The sequence below is a fragment of the Pelmatolapia mariae genome, linkage group LG4 (assembly GCF_036321145.2).
Source record: "Pelmatolapia mariae isolate MD_Pm_ZW linkage group LG4, Pm_UMD_F_2, whole genome shotgun sequence".
Classification (NCBI taxonomy): domain Eukaryota; kingdom Metazoa; phylum Chordata; class Actinopteri; order Cichliformes; family Cichlidae; genus Pelmatolapia; species Pelmatolapia mariae.
The window spans coordinates 28,304,721-28,326,174 of NC_086230.1; the positions used below are offsets into that span (position 1 = coordinate 28,304,721).

At 37.3% G+C, this 21,454-nt stretch overlaps 1 protein-coding gene across 1 annotated transcript; it reads right to left on the reverse strand.

The window, feature by feature from the left end:
* Window positions 1-4,868: 4,868 nt before the first annotated feature.
* Window positions 4,869-17,143, reverse strand: LOC134626778 (alpha-2,8-sialyltransferase 8E-like). Its single transcript, XM_063472703.2, has 6 exons — window positions 17,028-17,143; window positions 12,237-12,311; window positions 11,230-11,371; window positions 5,605-5,717; window positions 5,424-5,516; window positions 4,869-5,346 (listed from the first exon to the last, which is right to left on the reverse strand). The coding sequence occupies exons 1-6, from the start codon at window positions 17,141-17,143 to the stop codon at window positions 4,869-4,871; spliced, it is 1,017 nt and encodes a 338-aa protein (XP_063328773.2).
* Window positions 17,144-21,454: the final 4,311 nt, after the last annotated feature.

A 21,454-nucleotide genomic window follows, 5' to 3' on the forward strand; every position in this document is an offset into this window, starting at 1 on the left:
TAAAATGTATATTTCTTTGAGTGCCATTCTTGTATCCCTTTTTTCATATTCTTCAGCAAATGCATTTGATTTGCATGTGAAAGGGCCTATTTTACTATAAAAAATAAATCAAAAGATACATTACATAAAGTCTCTGCATCTTTTGTTTTGGGTTCACAGTAAATAAAATGGTTTCCCTGTCCTGACACACTGAGTGTTGTCCTCTTCCTGTTGTCAACATAAGATTTGTGTTTGATTTTGATTGGTGAAAAGCAGGAGGCCCCCACCATCCTATCAGGAGAATTACAGTCACACAAGCTGATATCACCGGCAGGAACAACCGACGAGATTGAAGAGATGTCATTTCAGTTTGTGTCACCCATGACATTTTGTTTGTCGCTTTGGCAGTTCACTTGGTGAGTTTGTGAGGAGAGAACATGTGAGTCTTTGAGGCCTAGTGTTTCCTCCAAATAGCCCCTGACTCAAAAAGCTTTTATATGAAAATGAATATATCCTCACTCTCTTTTTTCATCAATTTCAGAGTCTAGAGAATACACAACAAAAAATGGAAAGTAGACAGTGCATTTTTGTTATTTGCTGACATAAAAAGGGTCCCTGGAGAGATTAGCCTGGGGGAACAAGTGGAGTGCTGCAGCTGGGTGTTCAAACAAGGTCACTGCTACTATGACTGGAATCCCACGAGCAATGTCTGGGATAGGAACTTGTGGCAGCGGGCTATTTTCTCTATAAAGAAACAAACATTAGTGCCCCTAATTGGCTAGATGCACTGACCCTACTTGTATGTCATTTTAAAGACAATTTACACAGTTTCTCTAAGCGGGCATGGGGCCGCCCTAGTAGCCTACTTTTGGAATTTGTTTTACAAAGTCTATGAATTCACAACCACATGTTTGAATGTGTGCTTCGTTTACAAGAAGGGAAGAAGAATGTGCAGTAAAATATAGGCCATCAATATCACAACTGGACAAAAATATGATCAAATATTAATTCTAATAATTAATTAAGAACACAATGTATCCATCTTCTCCCAGCAGAATAAGAAAACATGTACAAAAAGCTCAAATAATCTCAACATGCCACAACTTGAGCTCACTGTACGCAATGGCCTCCACAGTCACCAGATCTCAATCAGATAACCTTTTGGATATGGTGGAATAAAACATTTACATCATGGATGTGCAGTTGATGAATCTCCATCACATCAATATTGAACAAAATCTCTGAGGAATGTTTCCAGCACTTCGTTGAAAGGTACTTCTGAAGTGAACAAAGGGGCTGTACTGTCTATATGATTTTAATTACTCATCACTAATCAAACTTAAAATCTGGAAAGCTGCACAGCACCTCAAGTCATACGTCAGAAGTGACCAAAGCAGGTGGGTCATTACAGTATATGAGAGATTTAAAAGTGAAATACTGTACATTATATATACAGTGGAGAATTTGCTAAATTTGCTGTCCAGTTTTGGGTGCTATGGGAATAGGCATGATCTGTATGTCAGGAACAATAGGATGTAGCAAGCGGTTTGGAGATGAAGGAAATAACTGTGCACTCACTTAAATATGAGTGAAAAATTAACGGTTTAATATTTGATGTTATTTAAAAGTTTTTGGTTTTTTTACTTTAAGTTTCTGAAGCAAAGGATCAATATAACATTCAGGTCATCTTTAAGCTGACAGAGTAACTGTATGCTCAAACAGCCCTGCCAATCCCATGGTCAAAGTGCAGTGTTTTTGAGCAGGTGTATGTTTTTATAATGAAGTATGTAAAAATAATTTCAAGTTAAAATTTGGAAAATTGTAAACAACAATAACTTAAATAATAATTTCACCACTTGATTTAATGTATGCTTCTTTTACCAGACAGTAAACGTTAAATAAAATGGTTAAATAACTTTATATATTCTTGAAAGTCTTTTAATTCTTTTTTAAATGAAAAAAGTTAATTTATGGTCCATTTCTAACTTTTGAAAATACATCTAGCTTGCTTGGAAGTGCAATGTGGTATTTCTGGTTTACAGTGGTTATGGACCGCACCACCCCCATCGATGCATCTTTTTCAGCTGTGCGTCAGTGCAAATAAACCCACATCAAGATACCATCGGCCATCCTGACAAACTGAACCAACTGCATTTAAATGTCTTTTCTTTTGCTTAAAATTCTATTGCCTTTGTTTGTATTGGCAGAATTTAGAAAATGATACCAGTGTATAGTGATTCTATTTATCACATTATAGTTTGCATCCAAACATTATGTCACATTTGGCCTTTGAGCTCACTTTTAAATTTTACATCTGCCTTTTTTTTTTCTTCAAGCTCAGTACAAAATGCATTGTGTTCACTGAACTACAAACCTTTTAAAGTATGTTTAAAAAAGAACTGCAACAGAAAAGAACCTGAGGCACACAGTGTTGCTTGATAGATAGATAGATAGATAGATAGATAGATAGATAGATAGATAGATAGATAGATAGATAGATAGATAGATAGATAATAATAATAATAATAATAATAACTTTATTTATAAAGCGCTTTCAAACAAAGTGCTGTACAACTATTTAAAACTAAAAAGATAAGTAAAATAATAGCGATACATAACAATACAGGTAAAAGACACAATACAAGTTAAAAACAGTAAAAATTTAAAAACTAAAAGCGATAGAATTAAGACATGTAAGATAGGGTGAACAAATGTGTCTTCAGCTTAGTTTTAAAAACCTCCACAGAGCATGCCTGCCGAATATCTTGAGGGAGGTTGTTCCACAGAAACGGGGCACGAAAAGAAGATAGATAGATAGATAGATAGATAGATAGATAGATAGATAGATAGATAGATAGATAGATAGATAGATAGATAGATAGATAGATAGATAGATAGATCGATCTATCTTGGCCTTTTTCATAGGTATGGCTAATGAACAGGTTGATAGTAACAAAGGGTCTGTACAACATACTTGTGTTTTTGGCTTTTGCTCCCTACCAAGAATTAACACCACAGTTCTTGACTGTTGCTCATTTTTGTTCATTTTTATTCTGACAGCTTGGTCCTTCAAGCTGGATCTCAACATCTCCCCCACTCGCCTCGGGAACATGACTGAAACAGTGCATGGGGGAGTCTGGGGCTCCTTAAAATAAAAGACCTCCACCCCAGTGGTTTTAAAAATGCTGTTTCAGGACGTAAAAGCAGGACGTGATATATGCTGAGGTGTAACCTCTGAGTGAAATCTGAATATTTTGCAATGGATTTTAGCTGCTATTTGTTTGTCCGGCTTGACTTGGTGATGGGCAATTTAAAGATTCTTCTCTTCTGAATGTCAAGGTAATCATGCAGAAGGAAAAGCCTCCATGTTGTTGTCTCCTCCATGGAATGTTTCATTACAAGATATAGTTAAATGTGCAAGTTATCCTCTGACTGTTCTTTATGATGCACCCATGGCTAAGACATAAACAATTTACCTTTACTCTGTCTTCTTGGAAGGCTTTCTGACATTAATAGGAGGAAAGTGTTTGTGGCAATAGGTACATCAGTTTATTTCAGATTTGCATACAACTAGGTGTTGTTTTTCATGATTCATGATTTTTCACATGCTGATAGCTCCCATCACTCATCTTCTTTGGAAAGTTCTATTGACTTCTCCTTGTGTTTCATCTGAAAATAATAGAATCAGATTTATGCCTTTGTGCCTATATTCAGTAAGTTTCTGTTGTAATACGTGTTTTTCTTTACATCCCATAGCTGACGTGAGACTTGCAGCAAATTGGTCCTTTTATCTTATCAATGCATCAGAAATTCCTTCATATCTGATAATCTGTACTGGTTCTCCCAGTAGAGCTTTTTTTTTTTTAAAGTTCATCCATCCATTATCTTCCACTTATCCTTATCAGAGCTGCAGGGGGCCAGGAGCTTATCACAGCTACATATTAGGGGGGGCAAACCCTGGACAGGTCGCCAGAGTGACACAGGGCTAACACAGAAAGACAACAATTCACACATATGGGCAATTTGGAATCACAGCCCAACCATACTCCACTAATTAAATTTTTTTTTAACTCCGGGAGGAAGCCAGAGTACCTGGAGACAACCCATGCAAACATGTGGATAACATGCAAACTCCACACAGAAAGCCACTGCAACCTTCTTGCTGTGAGGCAACAGTGCTAACCACCGTGCCACCACGTTGACTGCAAATAACAGATTACTTGTATGAGGTTAAAATGTAGTGGCACATTGTTGCAGCAAACAGTCACCTCACAACAAGAAGGTTCTGTTTTTGAGTTCACTGGTAATTGGGGCCTTTTCATGTGAAGTTTGCATGTTCTTGCTCTGCCCCTGTGGGTTCTCGCCCAGGGACTCTGACTTCCACCCACAGTTCAATGACAGACATTTTAGGAAATTACATTAAATCATAATCTAATCTCAAATCTCAGCAAGTTTTCAGTCTGTTAATGGCTTCACGACTCTAAATCATCAAATCATAATACTTTTTCTGCCAGTTTAGACAAGAGAATCCCACCACAGCCTTCTTACATGCTTTTCGTGATATTTATTAACCTGAATGTAATTTTCCCTCCCATATTGTGCTTTTCATTAAAAAAATTATATTCACACTCACATTCAAAAACATTCAATTTGTTTTTAAATTAACACACCAAGAATGACCAAGTTTTGTAATTTTTACATTATATTACCAAAAGTATTTCCTCACCCATGTAAATAATTAAATCCAGGCCACTGCCCATTCCAGGAAAACAGTACTTGTCTGACCGCACTGTGCCAAGTCTCAGGTGGAAACATTTGGACATTTGAATTTGTTCCTCCCAAGGCCACAGAAATGGTATTGCTTCTGTTCTCTCATCTGTCCCCGAGAACTAGTTGTCACCTGTTTTACAGTCACCCAAGTGAAGCCTGAGCACGCCTTGACTGTGCATCCGCAACAACTGGTCAAATTCAGCTGGCATTTTATGGACATACTTATTAACTGGTCTGTCATCATAATAGTGGTTAGTCAGAGTATAGAGGCCATATGGGTGATTACCAAAGGGCCAGAATCCATACAGATGCACATTTTTACACAATTCTAGCGCCAAAGTAACCATAGTTAATCCAGTGCTGAGCCGCACTTCTTTCAGGCCTTCAGAGCGCCAGAATTGGGCCACACTGTCAAGATACTGAGGGTTGAAGAAAACAGGTTGAATAGGGCTTTTAAAGTCCTCTATGGTGTGCACCACCCGCAGACACACAGTAGTTTGTCTACCAGCGGGGAAGGCAGGAAGGAGGAGCAGAGCATTGCCGTACTTTCGTAGTCTGTCCACAAATGGACGGCGAAGACCCATCAAAGAACGGTACCTGCAAATAAACTGCTGATGTGAAGCAACAAGATAAAATAGATTTTTAATTTCAGAAAACATTATTTTGTTGCTTACTTCTCATAGAGAATACTCGGGTTTGCTGTCACAAGGTCAGTCTTCGAGCCAACGTCCTTCTCAAATTCCTTTTCTAAAGGAGCTAGGTTACACCTGAAAAAGAACATTATGTGAATATTCCACATGATTTTGTTGATTAAGATTATTATCAGGTTTTCAGTCCTCTGAAAACCTTTCTCACCTGATAACAAAGTCTGCTGAATCGATCATTTTCCCACAGCCACTGTTCCCCAGGATCCCACCATTCCCAACAACTGAACAGGTGTCCCACATTTTATCTGAGAAAGGATGCTCCTGGAATTAATAACAGGAGATCAGGAGCATTAGAAAGAAAGCTTGTCTGGAAATGATTGTCTAAAGTCAACATTATTTGCACTAAAAAAAAGAGCATGACCCAATTTTGAGAGCAACTATGTTACAAAACCCATCTTTATCAAAATATTCTCCTCTGCTATTAATAATAGTAAAGCGCTATACAAATACATGCCATTTTTTAAAATAATGTAGTTCTTATCCCCTTTTCATTTGATTGGTCTTTGAAAGAGCGAAGTGAAATGACTTTAGCAAACATGATTGTGAAAGTTGAATTATTTTCACCTGAGAGTGTTGTCAGTGAAAATGTTTCACAAAACTTGAATAGGAAATAGATGCTAAGAGTGCAGAAGGAAAACTGTATATTTGGACACAGGCCTAAAGAAAAAAATCATCTGCAAATATTTTATTTATTTATTTTTTATTACTATTATTTGTTTTGCTAATGTACAAGATTAAGGTTCATTTCATCTCTGGTTACCGTCAAACATTTGCATTCAAATGAGACCTTTCATTTGAATGCATATGCAACATGTTTGCCTTGATTGGTTGGTTATAACTTCTGTGTATTGCATTGTCATAAGTAACAGTGGGCTATGTTAAAAAAAAAAAATAGGTGCACCTGTTCTGTTGCTTGATAAAACAGATTTGCAAGCTTAAGTTCAAACCAAGCATCAGAATGGGGAAGGAAGGTGACTTAAGAGACTTTGAAAGTGACAGTCTCTTAGGATTACAGAGAATGCTCTCAAAAAGAGAAATGAGCAGCAGTTCCTCGAGCCAAAAATGTCATTCTGATGTAAAAGGTCATAGGAGAATACATACATAAAAGAAGAACTGAAAGACATAGCCTGTTCTGATCATTCTTTTATGACTACAGAGTACCTGTCTCCTGATGGCTACTTTCAGCTGTCATGGTCCAGAGACTCCGTGTTTGTGTTTTTTGATTAGTAATATCCTTTGTTTAGGTTAGTTCGTTTTTCCCCCAGAGGTTGTTGCACTGTCTGGCCCAGCTCCGTCTCCGCTGTTTTCCTGTCCACGTTCTGCTCGGCCTGCATGTCTATACTCATCTACCACACCACATCATCACCGGCCATTTTCCAGGCCATTAACTGTGGAGCTTTGCCTGCACCACTGTCGCATTCCACGCGGTCAGCCTCCAGACCTGCTACGCCTAGCTATCACATGAATATGGACCAAAATGTTGTTTCCATCAGTTTGTTGAATTTATGCCATGAATGTGGCTCTGAAAGCAAACAAGGGTCCAGACTGGTTTTTAACAAGGTGTTATTAATGAAATGTTCATAGAGTCTAGATATTTTTAATTAGTCTACAGTAATTAAAATGAAACTATGTAACTTTTTTGTATCTAATTAGGGACAAGTTTGGGCAGCAGTGCTGTGCTGCAAAGGTCATTTACCTGCGGCATCAAAGTATTGCTTAGGTGAGATAAAAGCTTGTTCTTTATACTTGTAATAATGTAAGACGTGTTTAGCCAGCTTTATTACAGAGGTAAGTAAATGTTATCATTGTTCAGCTCATGAAGCAAAGCAAATAGCTCTAAAAATACTTTTGTTTGATGTATAAAACTTTTACAAGAATTAAACAAAAAGATGAAGCTATAAGAATAGCTGCTACAATGACAATAAAAGTTTATTCTATTCACTAGCCAGTGAGCATTGTTGTTATGTATTTGATCCTTCTCCCATTTACTATTCAAGTATTGTATTCGTCTTGATGGGACTATTCTCATATTGTTTCCCTACCAATAAGAGTACACCTTGGATGGTTTAGTGGAAAACAGCTGGTTTATTTTCCTGCCTTCTGTGTACCTCTTCACACGGCTAGCCAAGGCTGTGAGTCTTTGCTTGACAGTTTCGAAGGTATGGGCAGTTTGCTGTACTTCTTAGTACACCGCTTTCTTCATCACACTTTCCTGCAGTTTGATAGTTGGCTAACTTCACCTTGTTTTGCCTTGATCTTGGCCTCCAGTTTCCTTCTCCATGGAGGGTACTGCTCCTTGTGGCTGTTTATTTTGTAACAAACATCTTATTGATAAGTGTGGTCATGGTATCCAGCAGCTGGTTGGTTTTGGTGATAGTTGCAGTCTCTAACCCACATACCAGACAGGTCAGGCCTGGATCTGGTGTCAAGCCGGCACTGCTGGCTGACGTCTGGCATGGTAAGTGGTATGTCATCCAGATATGGGCCAGGTCTGGAGTAGATGGCACTATTTATGTGATGGCATGCCACATCTGGCCCTATTGTGGTTTGGTTTATGTGGCCCAGGCTCATCAAACAGGTCTGGCCTGGATCCAGCATCAAGCTGGCTGTTCTGACTGACTGGTGTCATGGTATGGTGTATGCCAGGTTTGGCAATGATGGCACTATTTATGTTTGAATTTTCCTATTTTAGTCAGAAAACCCAAATACCATGCTGCAATACTATACTACTATGGTAGCCAACGTTTCAAATGCAGGTTCGACAGGTTTGTGAGTGTACACTTTATCCAAAACATAGTTAGGGTTTACTCTTGTTTACCACCGGGTGGCTGTAGCTCAGGAGGTAGCGCAGGTCACTTACTGATCGGAAGGGTTGTGGTTTGATCCCTGACTCCTCCAGTCTGCATGTCAAGAGTGTGAATGTGTATGAATGTAGTTAGGAAACACTCAGTTTAGAGAAAGTGTGTGAGTGATTGGGTGAATGTTGTTGTGGCATGTTGTATAGAGCACTTTGAGTGATCTGGGAGAGCAGAAAAGCGCTATATAAGAATCAGTCCATTCACTGTCTGAACAGACCCATATGGAAAAGAAATAGTAAAAACTTATATGATTTACTCATGAAAGTGGCCACTTTCTCATTACTTTCATATATTGTTTTAGTAAGTATCCAAAACATACAAGTTTCATTTATATAATTTTTCAAGGGATCTTATGTCTGTTTTCACTCTTGTATGCTTTTCATACAAGTTTCACGCAAGACAGATACAAACTTTATAAGATTTATATATATCTTTTCCATATGGGGAGTTTCGTCATGTTACTTTTGCACTATTATGTTCCGGCACATGTTGTTTTTACATGGCTTGATTAAGGTACACATTAGGCTGACATCTGGGGCCAGAGCTGAAACTGTTCTGGGCCAGCACAGGGCCATCAGTGTGTCTGCAACTGGCCTTGTGCTGGCTCATGTGTGGGCCACCAAAGGGCCGTCATTCTTTGAGGTATGTGGGCCATGTGTAAGCACATTGTGTGGACCAGATCCGGGCCATGCCAATTTTGCTATGTGGGAATGCTGCAATACCATCTCCAGTAGACTTTCAGACGGTACTACACGTAGTCTTGGTAATCGGCAATGGATGGTCCAGGTTTCCAGTGTAGCCTTGCATCTTTTTCCGGTTATCTGCTCTTGCATTCAAGCTCTTCAATACACAAGTTCTGCTTGGGATCTGGTACCCAGTCTCAGAGGCTGGGAATCCTAGCATTTGTGTTGTACCTTGTCAATCTCTAGTTTTGATAGCAGTTCCCTCTTTTGGATGTTGGAACAGTGAGCTACTAGTTGTTTCGATGTTAGTCTAGATGTTGGGTGTCACGGAATCCATAGGTCCCACATACTCCTCATGTAACCCCTTCTGTTGGGAAAACATGGATGTTAGCATTCCAACAGGCCCTTATTCTCATCCGTTGTCCACTTATGCCTTCTTGTTCCAGTAGCCCACTTTTCATGTGACATTACAATGTGATGTAGGACCTGATCTATCCCTTTTTAGCTTTGCCATCAGACATTATCTCTTTCAAAAAGGGAAGACTTAAAAAAAACATATTATTTTTAGGGCTGCATTGTCTTTACACATTCATATTTAGAGGCAGGATTGACAGTCATTGGTGGTTTTTGTATTTTGCTACCCTGTTAAGCTAGAGACTAATTTACTTATTAAATACTTGATCACTTATAATTTTACTTAAACAAGCTATAATTTGATAATTGATATTGGATGCCATCGCCCTGGCAATGCACACCACCCTCACTCACCTGGAAAAAGGGAATACATATGCAAGGATGCTCTTCATCGACTACAGCGCGGCATTTAACACCATCATCCCCTCAAAACTTGCCACGAAGCTCGTCGACCTTGGGCTGGGAACACCAATCTGCAGATGGATTCTAAACTTCCTCACAAACAGGCCCCAGGTGGTGAGAGTTGGTAAGCACACCTCCTCATCACTCATCCTAAACACAGGTACGCCACAGGGTTGTGTGCTTAGCCCCCTCCTATATTCCCTGTTCACACATGACTGTGTTGCTAAACATGAGTCCAACATCATCATCAAGTTTGCGGATGACACAACCATCATAGGCCTCATCACAGACAACGACGAGACAGCCTATAGAGAGGAGGCGATGGCACTGTACGAGTGGTGTCTGGAAAATAACCTGACTCTCAACATCAGCAAAACCAGAGAAATGATAGTGGACTACCGGAAACGACCAGTCAGGGAACACCAGCCCATCCACATCAACGGTGTCAAGGTCGAAAGGGTCAGCAGCTTCAAATTCCTTGGAGTCAACATCACCGAGGACTTCTCCTGGACCCTTCACACAGACACTGCTATCAGGAAAGCTCGCCAGCGGCTTTACTTCCTGAGGAGGCTGAGGAAGTTTGGCATGAACGCCAACATCACCTCAAATTTCTACAGGTGTGCAATCGAGAGCTTGCTGACGAGCTGCATTACAGTTTGGTACGGAAGCTGCTCTGCCAGCAGCCGTAAATCACTACAGAGGGTGGTGAAGGCAGCAGAGCACATCACTGGCATGAGGCTTCCTGCCATTCAGGACATTTATCACAACACTTAAACACACACAACACAGTCCACAGGACGCACTCAGAAGCTACCCTGCAGCTTCACAAGTACCCTGTTTAATCTGCACTGGTCACTCCACTTTATTGTTATTGATATTTATATTTAAAAGTGCAATACTGTAATTTTCTGCTGCTCATTCCTGTGCAATATCCCATCTGCCCCCCCCCCCCGGTCATATTTCTTTTCAAGATTTTCTTATTTCATCACTAGTGTACATATATTTATATTTATAGATACATATATATTTAGTCATCTTTTCTCTTTTACCACATCTCTCTAATATTTTGCTCTTTACTATTTTTCTATTTATTTTTTTATTATTTTATCTTATTTTATTATATTTTCTTCTACTGTACCATGCTGCTGAGTGACTGCTGCTCGTCAAACACATTTCATTGCAATGTTGACCCTGTGCTAACTTGCATATGACAAATAAAACTGAAAACTGATATTGGTGTAATAGTGTAAGAAGTATCAATAGAGCATTATATAGAGTGCAATATTTAAAGTTATTGTCATTACTGTAAGATTATTGTTTACATTACATTGTAAACAATGACATATGATAGAGAATCCAGATGTCAAGCAATCATTTATTCAGATTAGTTTATTAAAAAAATAACGAAGTGCATACCTTTATAAAAGTCTTGAAAATCTCTGGAGTCACCTGCATGGTCTTCTTCTTAATTTGATGAATAAGCTTTGTTCCCACTGGAGTGTTCTCCTGGGTAAGAATACCATTTCTGGACCCATTGCAATTGATTTTCAGCTGTAATCTAGAAAACAACAACATAATTTGTTCACACTGCCTGGATAGTTACCTAAGGTAATTTTTGATTAGTTGAGCTGTAGCTGCGAAACTGATCTGATGGAAAATCATGTTTTGGCAAACAAAAGTAAGTGGGGGGAATTCATCTCTACATACACAAATAATTAAGTGTTCTACCTATTTTACACAATTCCATCAGAATGTAGTGAAAAACTACAGTTGTTTAGTTTCAAAAACACAACTGTTTTTCTTAAACTTGAGTTCCCTACAATAAAAGAAAGTTCTGAATTTAGGTTTCTGTTGAACTTTTTCCAACATTCTGTTGTTTTAGGTCTTGAGTCTTGTTTCTGCGTTCTTTAGTGTTCTCATAAAGTCTTTAAATGTTTGTGTTTTACATCTGGGTTTATGTCTTGAGTTATATTCTAGCATCCTCAGTTTTCCTGCGTATTTAGGTTCTTTGTTATTTTCCCATTTTAATTTGATAGTTCTCTTGTATCTTCTTTTGAGTTTCACCTTCTCTCAGTCACTGTCTTGATTACTTTTAGCTGTGCCTCATTTACCATCTGTCTCCACTTCCCTAAACAATAAATATTGGTCTTAGTTGTTGTAGTTGTTTTCCATATTTTCATAGAGTAAGTTTCCCTCTAGTTCCTGTGTCTTGTTTTTTACTGTAGTTTTTTGTGCCCTTGGGTTTCTTTAACCTGTTCCTTACTGAACTTTTAATACTGGCTTTGAATTTCTGAAATTTCAACATAAAAAAAATTCTGACAACCAGACACAAATATGATTTCTTTGTCTTTAGGTGATATATTTTTATTAAAAAAAACAACAACAACAAAACAAAACATAAAAAACAGCATCAAAATCCTTACCTCATTCTTTGGTAATTCTTCTCCTGCTTCTTCCAGGGTTTAGAATAATGCTTTGCTACTTTGTTAATGTATTCCCTGTAACATACAAATTTCATGATAGTGTCAGGAGAATAAAATCTGAACTGCTTGCATGACTGAATTTGGTGACACCATGAACATGGGGATCTTAACAAGTAGTTAAGACAACAGTCTTACTTGCAGCTATGGCAAATATCCGAGGGTTTTGGAGTACTTTTTTTTTGACGAGGTGGTCGGTAAGGTTCCATATTGCTGTAGTGAAAAATATAAAAGATATGAAGAATACACATAAAACTGCACATTTTTCAGAGTAGATGAATTAGTGGAAAGTGGAAAAGAAGTGGAAAAAAAAGAATGTGTCATGGTGACCCAGCGTTGTGTGATTATCATTATTATTATTATTATTAGTAGTAGTAGTAGTAGTAGTATTTTCTCACATTTTAGTTTTATTCTGATTTTGTATTCTGTTAAACTGTCTGGGAACCTCCTGTTTTACTTTGTAGATCCATGTGTGACTTCACTGTGTTCAGCTTACGTTTCTCTGTCATCAAGTGAATTAGGATCAGCTGTGCTTCCCTCCTGTGTGTCGTTTCCTAATTACCTTGTGTGTGTATACATAGTGGGTGTTGGTCTGTGGTTTGTTTGTGTTACTGGTGTTTTCTGCGTGAGTTGGTGGTCTGCTCTTCTCGTTGCGTCTGATCTTGTGTGTCAGCCTATGTGTCTCATTTTTTTCAGGTTTTGGTAGCTTTTCACTCCTCATTTTCTGTTTAAGGTACTTTGTAAATAAACGATCACTTGCATCACGGCCTTTGCCTGCATTTTGGGTCCTTTTCTCCACAAACACCACACGGCTTGCCCCGGTAGCCGTGACAGAATGTAATGTAACAAAGCAGTTATTTTTATTACGCAGACCAATTATTGGATGTAGGGAGCAAATTCAAATATTTAGGTCATATCTTAGGAAGTGATCTTTGTGATGTTAATGATGTGGAAACAACTGCTGTAAGTTGTACATGCAAGCTAATATGTTGTACCTCTTTCAATATGGCTCATTTGTGGTGTAATTATAGTAAGGCCATAATGAAAAAGTTACAGTTAGCTTTTTAAATTGCTTTTAGAATTTTCCTTAAACTTCCAAGATGGACATCAGCAAGTCAAATATTTGTCATGAGTAACATCCCAACCTTTCATGCCTTACTGAGGATCTATATGTACAAATTTATGAATGAGTCAAGAAATTCAATAGTAAGATCTTTGGCAGTTACAACAGATGGTTACACAAGGTATACGTCAGGTTTTTATAAACATTGGAATAAGAGTCTGTATACTTTGTCAGTTTTGTCTTTGTTGTTTTTCTGACTTTAGCCCTTTCACAAATAGTGCACACGTCCACTTAGGTGGACAACATATTGAATAGCTTTGAATAGCTGTCCACTGTAGTATGAAAAACTCTTTGAAAATTACATGTTTAAAAAAATGAAGTTCAAAAATCTTTTTTTCATGCCTAAAGATGAATAAAAATACTTAAGAAAAAAATCCGGATTGAGGTTGTCATAATTCATGCATGAAAGGGTTAATGGACTAATTTTGTCTGGAATAAAATAAAATTAATAAATAATTAATCTCACATTGGTTAATTTTCTCACCTATATAACCTTTAAATGCATCTACCACAATGCTTGTTTTAAAATTGAAGCATGATTAGTTTCAGTGACAGAATGTACGCAAGTAGATTTATTCAAGAATTGTCAACATTTTCATGTTTTGGTTTTTCCATATTGAAGAACTTTATAAATCAACATTTTCCTGCCTTAAATTTGTCTGATAATTTTATTTCTCAAAGTTCATAAAGAGTTACTTGTATATGTAATATACAAGTAACAAAGTAATTATCATTTACATTTTTACAAATTAACCATGAAGTTAACCATGAAGTACAATGACAAGTAATTATGCATAATAATATATAAAATAATTTAAATGTGTTGTTTGTAAAATTAAGTTGCCAAGTTTAAGTAAGTCAATTTATAATTTGATGCAAAAATTAAATTGGATGATAATGGAATACTTTGACAGTTACTGCTAGTTTTAATCGAGTAATTATAGTAACATGTTTTTCAATAAAGGCCTCTTTTATCCACAGCCATAAAAGTAGTTACACACTCACCTGTCATCAAATTTGTACCAGGTTAGAATGGCAAAAAGACTCCCAATAAAGAGGAGTACGTTCAACAAAGAGAGGAACTGTACTCTCATGTTAATTTCTCCTGTTAACCAGTTTAGGATTGTTTCTTTCCGTGTCCTGCTTTAACTTCCAAAACACCCCCTCTCTCGGTTCAGCCTGCTCTGTCTTCCGGCCTGTATGCTCAGATTTCCCCACTACTCCTCAAGTTGCTCTCCTTTAAAGCAGCAATTCCTACTACCCTCTGTGTTTCAAGACTGTTCATCCTTTGCCTCTTGCCTTTCCAAGGCTTTATCTCACTCATACCTCCCCTTCTCATATCTCTGTGTGTGTTTTATGGGATAGTGGTGACAGAGTTTAAAGGTGATCTTGACATTGCTATGAGAATTTTATATGTTCCTACCATATTCATCCAAGTTCTTATAGAGACAGGCTCCTGCTGGTTTTTGAAACTGTGAAGTAGATAAAACAGTGATCATACATGGAGTATGGCAGACAGTCTATCATGCCCATTTGATGCTTTCAGTAATCTGCAGTACCAGTAGAGGTAGATATTTTATTTCAAGCCAACATGAAATCATGGGAAAGCTTTTAAAGAGACATTATTAACACTTATACATATTAGCTTAATCATTTCTGGCTATGGTTACAAGCGACTTCTTGCCTTTAAATATGGTAAATGGACTGATTCTTATATAGCGCTTTTCTACTTTCCCGGAGTACTCAAAGCACTCTATACAACATGCCACATTCACCCAATCACACCCATTCTCACAAGCACTTTCTCTATACTGAGTGCTTTTCTAACTTCATTCACACACATTCATACTCCAATGGATGCATCGGAGAGCAACTTGGGGTTAGTATCTTGCCCAAGGATACTTGACATGCAGACTGGAGGAGCCAGGGGTCAAAGCACCAACCTGACATGCATGAACTTCTGCATGCATGTCAAGTTCATACAAGAGAGAGGCAAAGCATGATAATGGATAAGAATTAACTGCCATTTTAGTGAGTGCAGAAAACATGTACAAGTCCCACATGCAAGGTTACTTACTGCACAGAGTACATAGCAGTAAGTCTTTTTTAAAAAGTTTGTACTCTATGTGTTAGCTAAAGTTGAATCAATATTGACAATTAATGCTAAGTTTTCCTTATGCCTTATATGAGTGGTCAATGGAGCTCCAATACCAGGATTCATAATGGAGCAAAGCCTCCATTTTAATCTAGTTGACCAAGAATATGAATATGTGTGGACCCTGATGCTTATCTTAAAAACTAGGAGGGAAGAATTATTTTAATTACCTCATCATATACATCATCATCATAGACAGCATAAAGATTTGTGATACATTTGATTTTCAAATCGAATTATTCAGCTGTAACATGACAAACTGTACAAAATGAAGGTGACAGAAAATCAAGATATAAATATGGGAAAACAGATACAATGCAGTTTGAACAATTAATTTTTTTTCAGTAATTATTCTGTAAAAATTTAATGGACTGATGGGATGTAACAATCTAAATCTGGATCCATGATCCTTATCCGTTCTGGATACATCTTGCAGTGCAAGTCGGCCCATACATTATTTGATGGGTCATTATCATACCTGTGATACCTTCAGCTATCACACATTCTGAGTAGAGCCACTGAGACTGGTTTTCAGTGGAAAATATGTTGAGGTTCAAAATCAGAATTTCAGAAACTGTACCTCTTAAAATGTTGTTTGACATAATTTAAAACTGAATCTCAATCTGTGAACTAATTTCAACATGAAATGTTCAGAACGCTCTGTGCAGGCTGCATTAAAAAAGTAAGTTTAAATTTAATTTAAGTCAGTTTTAAAATCATTTCACTTAACTTCACATTATCTCCAAACCCCAACGATCAGAGACATCTTTCCGTTAGTGTGACAAGTTACAACACAACAAATGAGTGATCAGTGATCATCAAACGTTACACGATGTTTGTTTTATTTTTTAATTGTGATTACTACAGTAACTTACAGTAAGCGTTTCCAGTGCAGCGAAGCTGGCAGACAGTGTGACAGCTGCTTTACAGTCCACATAGTCATGGAGTGATAAATATTAATGAGGAAATGAGGGTTCACAAACTCACTAATCTTGATTACTGGAATAATGGTTTGATTACAATAAGATAGTCAGATCAACAAACATACTAATTCTCTGCCAGTATGTCAAGACAAATATCCACGCCTACTGTAAGGAGATAGTAGTCAGTCAGTATAAGGAGACAATGTCATATTTATCACAGTTTAACAAAGTCCATTCTCTGAGTGATAGCAATCAAAAGTTTGCTGATGGTCACTGCTGGGACATATGCTGACTCCACAATTGTCAGCTCCAGAAAGTATGCTGGTGCTCTTAGGACAGATTTTGCTTGTGTACATAGTACAGTTTGTATCAGGTACAGTCAGTATGATTGATGATTTACAATTAACAGAGTAATTTTTTCCACGAGTAAAGTAGTTTGTAACACTAATAAACAACATATATAGATTTGTCAACATCTTCTTTTGGCTGCTTCCTTTAGGGGTTGCCACAGCAATCATCTGCCTCCATCTCACCCTATCTCTAGTGCCCTCCTCATATGAACCCTCTGCATGTCCTCCTTCACTACATACACGAACCTTCTCCTTCTCTTCTCTTTTTTCCTGCTACCTGGCAGCTCTATATTCAACATGGTCTGCATAGTATGCACTATTCCACCTCTGCACATGCCCAAAGCATTTCAGACTTGCAAATGTAAAAAAATAAATAAGTTATATATGTTAGTATTGATATGGTATTGACTAGGCCATAGCATTTAAATGGTTGATTAATCCAACTACTTAGGACTTTGACAGATTACTAGACTCACTTTCAAGATCGATGTTGAACATCTACACAGAAAGTTCAAGATAAAAAATGTGCTTTTGAACAGAAATAATTAATGTTTCTATTCTACCAGCCAATTGCAATGTCATGCATACATATGCACTGAGTGCAAGTGTAAATATATTGTAGTGTCATGATAAATCTTGGCATGCTTTTGGACAATTAATGATCATCAATATTGCCAGTTTAGATGTTTGGAGAACTCTTTTGCCACCCACAAGTGAATGTCCCCACACCCACTATTCCAAAGATTTTTGATAAGTATTTATTCACATTCACTTAATTTTGCAGTGGAACCAGAATACACTTAATCCACAGTGCCCCAGCCAGCACATGTATTTGATAATCACATCCTCGTGTTGTTCCTGGATCATCATAAAAATGTTGGTCTAGGATCAACATTGCAACAGACCAATCACGTTGTTGTAATGTCATGTGATAAATGAAAAGTGTGACAAACTGCATGTATACAATAGACTCAAATCTGGCACGTCCTTAATTACTTTTAAAGAGTTTCGTTATGAATACTATACACAATATACTCGTGTAGAATCCAAGCAAAATCAAATGAGACAAAATGATGTTCACACTTTTTCAGGTTAGAACAGCACAAACAAAATTACCTCCAAAAGCTCATTTCAGAAGCAAAAGATAGAGTTCAGTTGAAGATACAAAAAAAATTGAAAAGTCGCAAAATAATCACTGTGTCAATCAAATAAAACATATGAGAACCAATGAAGATATAAAAGAAGCAGCACATACATCTACAACATTTGAAACAAGTTGAAAAAGCCCTGGTTCACCTGCAGAGTGCACTTCTTTTCCCCATCGTAAACAATATTCGTTCTGTGTAATGATGGTGGTGTCAAAGCCATTGCACTTGCACACTCAGATGAGCTCTGAGACTTAACAAACACTTAGTTAACTGATTATTTACCAGATGAGCTGGTTCATAACTTGAAAAAAATGACACTATGAAAAAAGCTGGTGTATTCACCATTTGCATGAAAGCCTGTGTGATATCTAAAAAAAGGTTCAATTTCTGATGTTGCTGCATGTTTAATTTATGTTAGTAGTTATTGCCAACAGATGGAAAAGGTCAGTTGACATTCAGAATCTCTTTCTGAGCGTCAAGCAAAGAAGGAACAATATTTTTTTCTGCTTATCATGTTGGATAATGGAAAGATTTGAGTGTGACTAATAGTCGATGGACAGAGATAACGTGTAATTACACCTTCAGGGAAGGGTGAGCAAACAAAAGGTGAGTTATTTGCTCACCTGTTGTTTGATCTTAACTATCCAACACGATCTTGTTAAGGAAGTTAAGATCCACAGTTAACCTCCTAAGACCCAAACTCTTTCATGGCATGCTATTTTTACTTTCTCTTTGCCATTTGGACTGATTGGGACCTGATGAATGTAAAAACAAAGAATTACCTGATTTTTTTTTTATACCTGATTTTTGTTTCTGAGAAAAATTAGATCCACATATGAGGACATTCGTTATAAATTTCGATAGAACAGTGGCAGTATACTGTCCTCGTAAGTGGATATCAAGCCCTTGCTGAGCAAAATTTGGTATTTTGGTCTAGACAATCTCAAATATCTCCATATATGTGGACGCCAGGTTCAAGGAGGTTAAACAAGGAAAGGTGGGGGAAAAAAGCAATCAATCAACAAAACAGTATTAGTCTCCATTATATGCTTATAGCATCATTTGTCCATGTGGCAAATGTCTCTCTATTCTTTGTTGTGCCATCAGTTTTCTTACAGTTCCTCTGTCCTAAACTCCTTGTGTGTTTTTACTTTTCCTTTATAGTCTGTAGTTGTTTTTGATTCTGTTCATATAAAAGCAAACAAATCACACAATAATTTCAGGTTATTTTTCAATTTCATCTACTGTGAAAAATATAAACCAGCCCATTATGAACATTTCTCCTCAGTTTGATATACTGGATATCATAACATCATATCTCATATGCATGATTAGGCTCCTGTTTGCTATATTTTGTAATCTTTTTACTTCTAGTTTGTATTTTTCATGGAAAATATTAAGCATTTGAAATGTGATCCTTACCTGAATTTTAAGTAATTTTTCTCGTTCTTCTTCCAGGTTTGATTGTAACACTGATGTTCTTTGTCAATGATTTCACACACACACATACACACACACATCCAAACACAGTCAGCAGAATTATACCTGTACGGCTGTCATGACTTCATTTTTGATGATGGCATAAACAAAGAGGTTTCTCAGGGAAACAGTATGACAGGTTATGTTTTCTCTCACTTGCAGCCTTTGCAGGTGTATATACTTTAATAACAAATAATAATATGTTGATAAATGTATTATTTCTTTCTGGATGTTTTTCTAGGCTTGTAAAAAGATTGATTTTTTCCACCAATACTTATCCAGAAACATCAAAACAGAAACACTGAAGAAGTGCTTTACTTTTGACACTTTAGCTTCACTTTCAGGAAATGTACTTAATTTAATGATGCTATGTTGATTACAATGCTTCTTCAACAGCCTCGGTTGTAAGATGCAATTAAACTCTTTGCAGCCCTCTCCTGAGATCCCTCGGGAAAGTTTGTAACATTCGTAAATTGCAATCTTTAAGCACCGCAACGCACTCATTGCAAATTAAACACATAGGTTTGGCCTTTGGATTTGGAATAAGTGAAATGAATAAGTACTTATCAGTCCAGGCAACCGACGGTTTTCATTGTCAGTTTTCCGGTTTTGGGTTGAGAAAGACATTTTGTTGTCGCATCATGGATTACTACAACACAACATATGTTTACAACATCACGGTGCATTGTGAGTTGAATATTGCTAAGCTACTAGGTGTGCAGCATTCACTGTCTACATTATAATGTAGGAATATCAATTTCAATTTTTCGTTCTTTTTTTAAAATTTACTCTGCGCTTCTGCTGGGACCACAGGCAGGGCCGCTCGGAGGATGCTTCTGGGTCGCCAGTTCAATTGGCTGGCTTTAGTCTGTCCACCTTTTTTCTCTCTCCCTTCTGAGGAACAGGTGGCAACACAGCTGGAACTAATTGGGCAAGACTAGACAAGGAAGCAAAACAGAATACACGAACATGAGACACAGACCTTCAAATTAAAACAGGAAGTCCACAGACTAAACTCAGAGACACGACACCGACAGAGAACAGAGGGAACACAGAGGGACAAAGGAATCCACAAGCTAAGAAATACAGAAAAGAAAACCAAAACACTAGTAACCATGAACCAAGAAGAAAACAGACTAATAAACAATAATACAAAATCAAAACAGGCCCAGGACCGTAACAGAATCTGTGTGAGGGTATGCTAGGAAATGCTTTCAAGACCTATTGCGTGCAGAGGAAAGTCAAGAGGGTAAGGCCATGCTTCCAATCAGAGGAACTCTTAAACCAACCAAATGCTTATGAACACACAAAAGCTTTCAGCTGGTGCTTCTCTAACTAAGTAACTAACAGCTGGAAAAATGAGAGAAGTGGGAACTGATGATTTACTTGTTCTCTGTTGCCAAATGAGTAGTGTTAGCAGAATAAAATTCTTGCAGTGATTAGATTAATACTGGCAAAACACTTGCTTCAAGATTAACTTAAAAAAAAGCATGCCTTTAAAAACATATCTGATAATGTATTAATATTTTAAACTTAACTTACATCTTCAATTTTACTTAAAATTAAATTATACAAGCATGTCACATATCAGTACATGCAAGTGTCCACTTTGTGGCAGCATTTCTTCATCACTATGTTGTCACTGTTGCATCTATATTATACCTGCACATTGTTACTGCTCTTTGTAATCTGGATCTTGGACTTTTGAAACAGATTCCGCCCAAAACAAATATTATTGATCAACTACTTGCTCAAATTGCCACGGATATTCAGTCCATCCAGGTCTTTGTGTATTCTGGCTTACCTTAGCATTTTCTCTCTGCTTTCCTTAAGAATGGCATCTTGATAGCAACCATTCCACTGAGACCATTTCTGTTAATGCTTCAGTAAACAGTGGATGGATCAACTGAAAGACCAGATAAATCACCCAGGTCCTGTGTTAGTGTATCTGCTGTAGATAATATTTTAGGCCTGCAACTTCTT

Coding starts and splice junctions, on each gene's coding strand:
- LOC134626778 (XM_063472703.2), bottom strand. CDS start 17,143: ATGTTGAATATAGAGCTGCCAGGTAGCAGGAAAAAAGAGAAGAGAAGG. Junction 11,372..12,236: donor AAGAATTACCAAAGAATGAG/GTAAGGATTTTG, acceptor GTTGTTTTCTAG/ATTACAGCTGAAAATCAATT. Junction 5,517..5,604: donor TCAGCAGACTTTGTTATCAG/GTGAGAAAGGTT, acceptor GTTCTTTTTCAG/GTGTAACCTAGCTCCTTTAG.